Consider the following 12,334-nt stretch of genomic DNA (forward strand, 5'->3'; position numbering starts at 1 on the left):
TTTGCTACTCCGGAGTGCCTCCATACCTGTTTTGACTGCTTTTGACACGCACAGCCAGTCTCTCCTCTGTCCTCATGCACTATCGGCTCCTTGGAAGAGCACCCGTGAGTCTACTACAACCTGTTACACCTATGGGACCCTAAGCAGCGCTCATTTTCTACTTTCATAAAGGGCCTGATGTTGTGATTCTAAATGCAGACTATAGCAAACTTTTTTTTTTTTTTTTTCAACTCTTTCTTTCATCTAAGACTAGATAGTTGGTCATTTTATACTCACTACTGCCACCTCAGGTCTTACGTGAAACTGCAGTCTCCCCAAATAACACCTTTTTCAGTGACAATGCAGGATTTTAGAGGCAGTTGTGGTGAACAGGTCTGGGCTCATTCTAGACATTAGGACATGGCTGGAACATGTAGGGGGAGGAAAATACTTAGTTTTAACAGTTTTAAACTCTGTATTGTACATTATTGATGTGATGTAGAACAGCGTTTTTCCTCCAACCAGACTCGCAAGAGCAAGGGAGAGGGGTTGTGGAGGTTGTGCTGGGTGAACATGTGCTTTTGTTTTGGTCACGTTACCGCAACTACGGCCGAGTGAGTGCCGACCTGCGCCACAGCAGGACCAACTGTACATCTTTCTCTCGGGACACGGACCTGGTTTAGCTCACGATTGGATAAATACAATTTTCAGTTTGACCTGTGAGAGCCTGAAATGCTTAAAGAGACTAGATGCAAGTTTGTCTTTACTCACTACTGCCACCTCAGCTCTCACGCGAAACTGCAGTCTCTGTATTAAGCTCGTGCATGACGGCACTTTGGACCCAAATTGTGACAGTGCAGGATTTTAGAGGCAGTTGTGGTGAACAGGTCTGGGCTCATTCTAGACATTAGGACATGGCTGGAACATATAGGGGGAGGAAACTCCGTATAGTCCCTTTAAGTGGACTGTACATGGGCTGGAGAAGCATTCATGACCAATGGTGACATGATGTAGGGCAGCCTTTTTCCGAGCAAGGGAGGGGGATTGTGGAGGTTGTGCTGGGTGAACATGTGCTTTTGTTTTGGTCACGTTACCTCAACTACGGCCGAGTGAGTGCCGAGCCCGCGCCACACAGCGGGACCAGCTGTACATCTTTCATCTTTCTCTCGGGACACGGACATGGTTTAGCTCACGATGGGATAAATAAAGTTTTAAGTTTGACCTGTGAGAGCATATCATAAGGCAGAGCGAGGAAATGAATGAGTAATAACCGCGCCTCAGTCGACCTCTTCTCTTTTATAAGCGATTCCATGGAGGATAACCGCCACGTTTGGAGCAGCGCTGTCCTTGCGCCAGGCAGCAGATCTGGCCCTAAGTGAGTGACTGAAAAGGGAAGAAAAACCTATTCCATAAGAAATGCCTAAACTTCTCTCTCAGACTGATTCATCGTATAGTCTAAGAAAGAAAACTAAATCTGGGAGTCACACTTCAGTCCCTCTCTCACTGCCGCGAGCTCATATAAAAGAAATTAAAGTTTTAATGTTTGATAGCTTTCTCAGTGAGTAACTTTATCTGCAGTGCGGCTAAATGCTACAATAAGGCATCATTTCCTAATCCATAATTTCTTTTATCCCTCTGGCAAGAATGTGTTCAGTTTTGTAATAACCAAAGGAACCTCAAATAGACTGTCTTTATTTATTAATGAGAGAGCTCTGTATTAAAATCGTCTTTCACCGACTTTACTTTTCTTTTCCATAGTGTGTGGTAAAAGTTGTGACTTGGTTGAGGCCTTGATCTCCGACTAACTGTTGCTCATAGGAAGTCTCTTAACAGCTATAATGGGAAAAATCCCTTCAAAGACATGCATTTCGGGCCCTGTTGAAGTTTAAGGGCCCGTTCCGGTGGCCCCCACGTGCTTTATGCTTTTGAAATGTGGATTGGTTTAAGCCCGAGTCCGACAGTGTGTCTTTTGTCCGAGTGTCAGCTCACGTTAGGGCCTCGGGGTGAGGGCGAAGGCGAGTGGAGGTTGAGCCGCTCCGATGTAAGACACTGATGTTGGTCACAGCATTCATTCACAAAACGACCATCGGAAAAGGTGCAGGGTTTTGTTAACAGTGACTTGTTTTGTTCGAGAAGGTCGGACCCAGTGATGGGATTTACGGCTCTTTGCTGGGAGTCTTTGGGATCTGTTCATTTCAAAGAGGCGTTCAAAAGACTGGCTCTTTTTAATATTATTATAATGATGCCAGCCAGATAGCTCTCCATATTAAAGACACGATCAATAAAAAGCACACTTTTTAACCCCTTAACTCCCACCTGAACCGAGCACATTTTCTCCAGTTTGGCTTTACCCCAGTCCAAAAGCTTCTGGAAAAAAGGTGTGAAAATAGCGACAGAACTGAGGTGAAAACAATGATGGAAATGTGACAAAAAAATGACAAAAAAGACACAAAAATTGACAAAAAAATGATTTAAAAAAAGACCAGAAAAATTACAAAAATGTGACAAAAAAATTACAAAAAAAGACAAAAAATGTACAAAAAAATGACCCAAAAAAAAGACCAAAGAAAATTACAAAATGTGACAAAAAATGACTTTTTTTTTTTTTTAAATGACAAAAAAAAGACCAAAAAAAGACCAAAAAATGTGACAAAAATGTGACAAAAATGTGACAAAAAAATGACAAAAAAGACAAAAAATTACAAAAAAAATGACCCAAAAAAAGACAAAAAAAAATTACAAAAAATGTGACAAAAATGTGACAAAAATGACAAAAAATGACAAAAAAAAGACAAAAAAATGATTTAAAAAAAGACCAGAAAAATTACAAAAATGTGACAAAAAAATTACAAAAAAAGACAAAAAATGTACAAAAAAATGACCCAAAAAAAAGACCAAAGAAAATTACAAAATGTGACAAAAAATGACATTTTTTTTTTTTTTAAATGACAAAAAAAGACCAAAAAATGTGACAAAAATGTGACAAAAATGTGACAAAAATGTGACAAAAAAAATTCAAAAAAGACAAAAAATTACAAAAAAATGACCCAAAAAAAGACAAAAAAAATGACCCAAAAAAAGACTAAAAAAATGACAAAAAATGTGACAAAAATGTGACAAAAAAGACAAAAAATGACAAAAAAAAAAGACAAAAAAATGATTTAAAAAAATGACGGGAGGAAAAAGATCTACTACTTCAACTAATAGAAAGAGTCGGCAACTGTCTGATAAATCATTTTTAGTGTATTTGACTTTGACTTTAGAGCAAAAATCTTTCCCTTGTGTCGCCTGCTCCATGGTTGGGCTGATTCTTGTGTTTGTTTGGGGGAGTTCTGAAATAGACTCAAAAAGATCCAGCTCTTTTCGAACTTGGGATCCGGCTCGAACCGTTTTACGCAGCATTGGATTTGTAAACTCCATTTTAGTCCTGAATCAGTTCAGTTGAAGACTATTCCAACCATTTATTTCAGACCTGGTTTTGCCGAGGTTTGAATCACAGTCTTGCACAGGCCATTTTTTTTTTTTACAAATATGTATTTGGCATGAAAAGCTTGAAAACCACTGCTCTAACCAGTGCATTGAACTTACACAAAAGGGAATAAATCCACGTTTGTACGACTAAACTCTTGGCAATCTTTTCCTTTGTGACAATATTAGAACTCATAATATTACCCGATATATAGAGACAGTTAATGGCTCTATTGTTGTCACATGGACTTTATTAGGACACGACTAGGGCGACCTCTGCTTTAGAACTAACTATAAACTTTGACGAGTCCAAGGAAAGTTTCCATCAAAGCAGAAAAACTCGGTGTTGTTTTGATTTGGGACACACTCTACCTGAAACCTGCTTCAATAAATCATCAGTGGATTTTATTGTGTTTGCATCAAAACAAAGACGAGCCGCTGTGTCCTCGCCGTCGTGTGAGCCTTTTGGGTTTGAAGGGAGGCACAACGAAAATAAACATTCACTTCTCTTGTTTGTGATTAGAAATAAATTGAGCACACTGTATTTGGCGATGCCTTAGTGGGTGTCTAATCTTTTTTGATTCATAGTCGCTTGCAAACACTTAGAGGACAAATGTAAATCATCTCATTCACATTTCTCATGCAGTGTCGGTTTGAGAAGCTCATTTTTCACACCGTGGTCCGGAATGTAAAAGCCTGAACTCTATAAAGTCGGCTCTGATGCAAATGCGCTGGATCTAAACCGAGCTCGACATCTGGGGAAGGATCTCAGCACAGTGGCATTCAATTGTTTGCTTTGGAATAGCAGAAATCTGTTGAAATAAGAGGTGAAAACAATACAAAAATGGCACCCGGATTTCCCTCCTGTACGGCAACAAGGCAGGAGCAAACCTTCTTCCTTGTCGTGAGTCGATGGCATTGACAGAACATCTGCACGTCGCCTCCTCCTGTGCTGGAATGTGCATTTTAAAGCATAGGCGACCGTTTTTACATACTGAGATATGTTCTTACCTTAGCTTTGACGAGTTCTTTAGGACCTGTCTGATCTTCCCCCGTGCCTTCAGTCACGTAAACACAGCGCGGACGACGTTAGCATTTAGCCTCTCCCTCTCTCCTCTATAGCTCCAAAACAGGTCAAGATAGAAGCTACCAAGCTCTTCCACGTTTTCCCTATTTAAATATGGTTACGTGAAGTGTTACACTACAAAGTATGATTACACAAAATGAAACAATGTGGATTTTCTAAGCGGATAAAAGGGTCGAACTACAGTGCCTCTCGAAAGTATTCATACACCTTGAACTTTTGCACATTTTGTCATGTTTACAACCCTAAACATAAAGATTTTATTTTGATTTTTTTTACTGAACGTTCACACACCAGTAACAGAAAACTGTGAAGTGAAAGCAAAATGATACATGATTCTGTTATTTTTCAAAAAATAGAAAAGTGAAAAGTGGGGCGTGCATAAGTATTCATACAGCATTTTCTGAGAGCATTAAATTGCCTTTAAAACATTCCTCATGACTCCAGAATGTTCACTCCTTGGCCTAACGGTTAAATAGAGGCCACCTGTGTGTAATCTACTCTCAGTTTGATTTCAGCTGTTCTTTATAGGCCCTCAGAGCTGTGGTCGGAGTGTATCGGTCACTAAACAACATCATGAAGGTCAAGGAGCACCAGAGAGGTCAGGGATAAAGCTGTGGAGAAGTTTAAAGCAGCATTAAGTTATACAAAGATTTCCCAAGATTGAAACATCTCCCTGGGCTCTGTTCGGTCGACCTCTTATTTTTAATACATCAGCGTTTCTGTTGTTAGTAGTAAAACTAACCTTGGATTTGAACACGTTTATGTCATATCTGGGGGCTGCAGAAACCACATGTGTATGAAATGTGGGTATAGTATTCACCCCAGGTCATCCTCTAAACACTTCCACTTCCACGGCACACGCCCGTTTGACGTATTCATTTGCTTCTCTGCGTAGGACAAATGTAAATCACCTCATTCATATTTCCCACAAAGTGCCAGATTGAGAGGCTCATTTTTCACGCCGTAATCTACACCCGGCGCCTCATGAATGGCTCTCTGTCTGTGTCTTGCAGCGCTGAGTCCTTGGATTTCCTCCTTCTCCCGCCCCGACGTGAGAGACTACTCCCAGCTGACCCTCGACCTCACCCGGAACGAGCTGATCGTGGGCGCCAGGTATGGGAAACGAAACGCACCCGACACTTCAGACACAGGGCGGATTATAGAGGACTTGATCGCGTTTAGCTTGGCCGACGAATCATGCGATGTAGGCGCGTTGGAACCAAACTGGAAATGAATAGAAGTGCATTGAGGGTGCCAGGTGAGAACAACAAAATCCAGCTTGATAAAACTTTTGCGTTTTATTAGCTTAGCGATGTTTTAAGTGGTTTCCTGGGGACTTGTGAAACAAAGAAGGATTTAAATTGGGCCCAAGATTTGACTCTAAAACTTTATGAAGCATTGCGCTCTCAAAATACGATATCCTACCCTGGCTTAACCCGATAGGAAACGCTCTGTCCCAATTGACTGTTCAAAATTACATTGGAAACTTGAAGCCTGAGTGTAGTTCTGATATTGCTCTGTTTGGCATTTTGGAAGTTATGTTTTCTTTGAGTCTGAGTCCAGGAGCTTTCTTGTTGTGTCCCATGTAGATAAAGTCCTTCTGGAATCGCTCCATAGTCACAGGTTTCAGTCATTAAGGCCTGTTATTTAATGGCCTGTCCCGTATTAAAATGCAGGTCCAGTGCCACAGTTACATACCGATGTACAGCACCGTACCTCATGAAAAAGACCCGGGTGATTCGTATGTAGTAACGTTGCCAAAAATGTAGCATCATTGCCTCAAATCAGGGGTGGTCAAAGTAGTCGACTTCATTACTTGAGTAAAAGTACAGTCACCACTCAATGCAGTAATGGATGTGAAATGTGTATCTCATTACATTATTCGAACAATCTGAATACGCAGAGGGGACTGTGAGAGCTTGAAACAAGTTTGTTTGACCAATTGTTATGGCAATCTTTGAAGGTAATTTGCCATACTAAGCAGCCTGGGCTGTAGCCTTAGCTTGACGTGTGCTTTTTGGTAAAACAAAAATAAATGGAATGTCCAGACTTACAGGATACTGAAGAGGTCAAAGTTGTGGCAAAGCTACTTGCATTTGATTTTTCCTTTTTTGACAAATGCTCAGAAAGGACTGGTCTTTTCTCTTGTTTTCCAGCTGGAGTAACTTGTAAGTGTCCAAATACGGGGTCATTCACTATTTTTGACTCACGTATGATATATGAGACCAGATCCACAAACTTCACCCGCCTTTTGTGTTTTTCTGTTATCTCGTATGCACATGTTCTCCACTTATCTCTTGTCCTGTATGGAAGCTTGGATATAACTGCCCTCATATTGGTTGGGCTATCAAGCTCGTCCATATAGTCCACATCTTGCATTGTGTTCTGGCAAGAAACCAGGAATAATGCGAAACTGTTTAGCGCTTTTGCATCCTCAGCTTTGATATTTGGCCAGTTGTAAAGCTTTTCCAGTAAACCAGTGGCAATTGTTAAAGGATGTCCATAATGTTCTTCCAATAGAGACATTGCATGTACATAACCAACGCGTTCAGGCATGTGTTGGCAACTCTTCACTAAAGTTTGTGGTTCTCCCCTTGTGTATTGCTCTAAAAAGTGCAGTTTATCAGTGTTGTTGTTTGTTTTTGAATCAACAACAAGTCTGAATGCCTTAATAAAAGATCTAAAACTGAGCGGGTCACCTGTAAACACAGGTATATCACGTCTGGGGAGTTGTGTTGTTTGTTGTTGTGTTACCAGAGTTTTAGATATTTTGGTTTGTTCTCTCATAATGTTCACAAGCTCTCTTTTGTAGTCAACATCCTCATTGATCAACCTAGAGGTTGTTGTGGGATATGGCGTTTTGGGCCTGGCCCCAGTAGCTTGGATTACTGGCTGAGGCCTGTGTTCTGGTGCAGGTGGAGGTACCGCAGCATTGTCCTCATAGTTTGTTACTGACACCACACTTGCATTTGATTCCAGATCATCAAAAACATCTTCTGTATCTGCATATGCATACCCCTCGTACACTTTAAGTTTTGCATCTGACATCGCAAGAGCTGTTTGAATCTGAAGTTCCTCCTTTTCTATAGCAAGAGCGGCCTCCTTTAATGCAATTGTTTTCTTATGTTGTATAGCAGCTGCTTGTGCTGCCAAAGCTGCCCTCTTTACCTCCTCTTTTAGTTGTATTGAGGAAGATGTTGAGCAGATGGAGCGCCTGCTTTTGAAGGAAAGTGAGACTGAGGGGGCTGTAGGGCGTGGCTCATTGGATGCCAGCACCAAAGGTAACCCTTCATTGTCCTTGAGCAATACATCCTTTTGTTCCTGGAGAATTAACTCAGTTTGTTGGGGTGCAAGTATAGGTTTGGTGTCTGACATTATTTCTTTAGTGGTAATTTCCTTTTGTTTACTTGTGATATCCATTTGTTTTTGTTCCACATTTTCATTCTTTTCATCCACAGGTTTATTTGACAGAAGCTACGAATGCATTTGCTTCTTGAATTCCACAAGATCTTGAAGTTTTGGTAGAAACCAACTTTCCTGGTCCACTGAGTGTTCATCTTTGTTTAAGTATTTCAGAACAGACAGGTTTATTTGTTTGAACACCACAAGATGTGCTTCAAAGTCTTTAAATCGTTCTTGTATTTCATCATAAGGTGGATCATCGTGCAACAGTTCGTCTGTAACTCTTAATTTTGCTTGCAATTGTTTATACTTGCTTCTCCTTCCATTGATGTAGTAGGTCAACTTTGCCTCGATGGCCTTGTCAGTGAGCTTTGGCTCCCTCTTGTGGACATATCCCGCCACATCCACTTCTGAAGTTGTACCAGCCATTTAACATTTGAGTTAATCCAACAGTCAGAATAATCCAGAATCCAGAGGTGCATCCACACAGCAGAACTCACGTCGATGGATGGACAGACGCTTCTGTGTTCAAAAGAAATGGGATTTAGTCCGATGGTATACCAAGGGCCTCAAACACAGTGGTTGGAAACAAATAGTCCATGACGAAAGCAATCCACAACATCGTTCATAAATGTTCCAGTGGGTACATGGTAATCCTTGAACGTGCACCAGTTTTTTGACCAATGCTATGTGCTGTGGAAACCTGTGGAACTATGGACCTCTGTCAAGATGTGTACTAGTGGAACTTGGACTAAAATATATTAAAGCCAAACCTCTTCAGTATCCTGTAAGTCTGGACATTCCATTTATTTTTGTTTTACCAAAAAGCACACGTCAAGCTAAGGCTACAGCCCAGGCTGCTTAGTATGGCAAATTACCTTCAAAGATTGCCATAACAAGCTAAAACAAAAAAATGTCACCGTTTGAACGGGAAAAATCAGGTGCCCCAGCTTTAAGTGGAAGAAGCTTACGCAAAATCCGTTTAAATAGAGTTCGAAAATATAACAACCTGTATGGCAACACCACAGGGACAAACCTTCTTCCTTGTCATGAGTCAATGGGATTGAGGGAAACATCTTCACAGCGCCAACTATTGTTTGGGAGTGAGCATTTTGAATCTGTTAAAATGAACAAAACACATGGACAAATTTACTTTTTACTTTGTAGCCTTTCGAGTAATCTAGTGGGGTATAAAGTTTTATATTCATCTTTCAAATGTAGTGGAGTAAAAGGGATTAGTTCTCAACAAAAACACTAAAGTACAGATCCTCAAAGATTCGACTTAAGTACAGCACTGGAGTAAATTTACTTCGTTCCTGACACCTTAAGGCCATGGGAACCCAGGGTGCTGAGGGTGCTGGAGCACTATCTGGTGGATAGTTTGTGCATTGCAGGCGATCAGGGGCGGATCTAGAGGGGTGGCACAGGGTGACAGCTGCCACCAAGGTCTTGCCACCCCAGCCACCCCATTTTCATGTGGACATCTGGTCTAGAAGCTACATTTTTGACAGGACAAAGAATAAGCTTTAGAGCTAAATAAGGTGCCAGGTGCAACTCCTCCAATTTTACCTGAGTTAGACCCCCTACTTATATTATGTACAATATGGGGGGCTGAGCCTGCATCTAAACTGAAAAATTGCTTTGCGATCAAGCTAAACATTTGCTATAAACATTCAACTTTGTAAAATGTGTTGCCACCCCAGGAATTATCCCTGACCTTGCTTGCCACCCCGTGATTTTTTTTTTTTTTTAGATCCGCCCCTGCAGGAGATATTAATAAACAGGAGATAAGCACAGAAAAACGGGGGAAATCTTGTCCCTCAGCACCCCCTAACTTAAATATGTTCCCATGGTTCGGACTAGAAGTGGGAAAGTGTGCTTTGTTGTGGCAGCATTAGTTCTAATGTAATGTTTCTCAATATCATCTTGGGTTTTTGGGTCTTGCATTGTGCGTGCAAACTATTTATGTGTTAATTCATTTCCGTTTCAGAAACTACCTGTTCCGACTGGACCTCAGCAACATGTCACTCATACAGGTAGGCTCTTGGATTTTACCTAATTGGCTTTTTTCCCTCTTGGATTTGTGTTGAATCATTGGCCTGCCACATGGATGTTCAGCAGTTTCAGATTCATTGATAACTGATAGAAAAGTGCTGTTAATTTGCATGACACCTGGAAGAGTGAGCTATTCCCTGTTTGTTTTCTTCATAGAGAAACATCCATCCTCTTTTCGTTATTAGCCTGGTGCAATGTTCAGACCGTGCTTGTTATCCCGCCCGACACCGACTAACAAGGCAGAGTAACACAACACCACGAGAAGCTCTATCTTTAATCCTATATATAGCATCACCAGGCCATAGACTTCTGACTTTTGTTAACAAGCTCAGAAGCGGCAGGCATCTGTTCTCGCCGCGTTTTGATTTAATTAACCCATTCTCCTAATTGAATGTTGTGCCTCGTTCTATTTGAGGAGCTGTTTTACGAGGGAAGTGATGCGAAGTGTTGGCGAGTTAGAGCGGCTGCACAATTACAAACTACTGTTACGTGAACTGCTTTGGAAGTGCGGCTTTTGTCGTCGACTGCTTTGTCTTTCATTGCTGTGTCAAATTTTATCACTACCGTAGAAAAGATATATTACTAAGGACACTTTTCTGGCAATGCTTTTGAAATCTGTACGTTCCTTTGTGTTAGTATTTAGTTACTACTTCTTGTTTTAGTGACAGAAGCTTTATAGACATATGGATATTGATTTAACTTTGTATTTGGTTCCACTTTTTGCTTCTGTTCAGAGGAAAGGCCGTCTGGAACTGTGCTCTCTTGAAATGTTTTTTTTATCAATTCAATCACAGGCTGCGTTGTCGAATTAACCAGTACTAAAGTAACAAGAATGTATGTAATGCTTCACCATGTGACAAATATCCTTCACTGCCCTTTTGTGTTTTTGCTGAACGGTCTCTTTTCTGACTCTCCGAAGAAGAGATTAAAGGGATATTTAAGGATTTTTGACATAGGGCCTCATTTCCTAGTTTTTTGTAATTCATGCAGTTGTTATGTTTGAAGAGTTTCGTGGCGCTAGGCTAATGCAAGGCTAGCGAAAATCTACGATATCAGCTAGCCTGCATTAAAAACAGTCTGACCCGCTCCACAGAGCACCTGAGGCAAATCACTTATAGCGCCAGACTAACCATATAAAAGTCTGTGTCGATTTTACCCTATACAAATATTGAAATATAAGCATTTATTTTACGCCAGATATTTTCATAATTGAAAAACACCTCATCAATGTACAAACAAACAAGTGGCTTTGCTGTGAGCGGCTCAGCTCTCCAAAGACATGGCTGTAACTTTACCTGGAGTGGGTGCGTCTCTAGCTCGTTTCCATGGAGATCATGGAAACGAGCAGAATCAGCAGAATTTGAGATTAAACAGGTTTGGCTCTCATGCTAATCACTTCTTTGATTATCCACTGCATTTTCTGTGTTGAGCTGGTCACTAGGAGCACATTTTGTACTGATGGCAACAGCATAGTCCAAAAAGTTACGCAGTGTACCTTTAACCTGTGAAAAACCTCTCTTGCAGCGCGTGTCTTATTTTATTTTTGTTAAAGTTCAAAATCACATATTTAACCTCTTAACACACCTCTCCAGTCTGGCTCTACCCAAATCTAAAAGCTTTGAACAAATAATCGGAATAAAAGAGCAAGGATGAATAAGCAGCAAAAAAGACAAAAAACTTGCCAGAAATGCAACAAAAAATGACACAAAAACATTACAAAAGGGCAATAAAAAATGTGCCGGAAACGCAACAATAAGTGACAAAAAACGCTTTCAAATGAGGCATTACACTGCTGCTCTCCAACCAAGAAGCTTTCGATTTTGGTCATTCTGAACTGGAGGAAAAGCACTCTTTTCAGGCGGGGGGTAAGAGGTTGAAGCCTTGAACGGTTTGAGTAAAGCCTTTCTCAGTGTGTGTTGAAATCCCACATGGCTGCGCTGCGTTCTGGTGTGCATTAAGCTTTAGTCTTTGTGACAGAAACAACATACTGTAGGTTGTGCACTAGACTCATATCCTGCTTTTCTCTGATTGGTGGGTTTGCTCGTCGATCACGGGTCCCAGACTGGTCCCAGACTGGTCCCAGACTACACGTCTTTGTAAAGACCAGGTCAGGCTGGTGTCGTGGTATTATTCATTTACTGCATTTACATTCATGCCGGTAGTTAAAGTGACTTGAGAGATAGGTGCCAAGAACAGATGTCTAAAACTTATTTTTACAGGGACAAATAAGTTATCTGGTTGTGGCGTAGGATTATGTTGACCAAATCAGTCTTGCAGCAGCTCTTTCATTATGTCACAATTCTATTTCAACAACATAATTTCAAACAGTTGGGGGCGAGCAAT

At 40.9% G+C, this 12,334-nt stretch overlaps 1 protein-coding gene across 2 annotated transcripts in view; it reads left to right on the forward strand.

Annotated features, from left to right (window-relative positions):
• The window catches only part of sema5ba (sema domain, seven thrombospondin repeats (type 1 and type 1-like), transmembrane domain (TM) and short cytoplasmic domain, (semaphorin) 5Ba), a 517,318-nt gene that overhangs the window by 278,426 nt on the left and 226,558 nt on the right, over window positions 1-12,334 (forward strand). For both annotated transcript variants that reach the window (XM_079563383.1, XM_079563384.1), the window contains exons 4-5: window positions 5,548-5,647; window positions 9,927-9,972. In XM_079563383.1, the coding sequence (XP_079419509.1) occupies window positions 5,548-5,647; window positions 9,927-9,972 (146 nt within the window). The remainder of the gene's footprint in view (window positions 1-5,547; window positions 5,648-9,926; window positions 9,973-12,334) is intronic.

The sequence above is a fragment of the Gobius niger genome, assembly GCF_951799975.1.
Source record: "Gobius niger genome assembly, chromosome: 9".
NCBI lineage: Eukaryota > Metazoa > Chordata > Actinopteri > Gobiiformes > Gobiidae > Gobius > Gobius niger.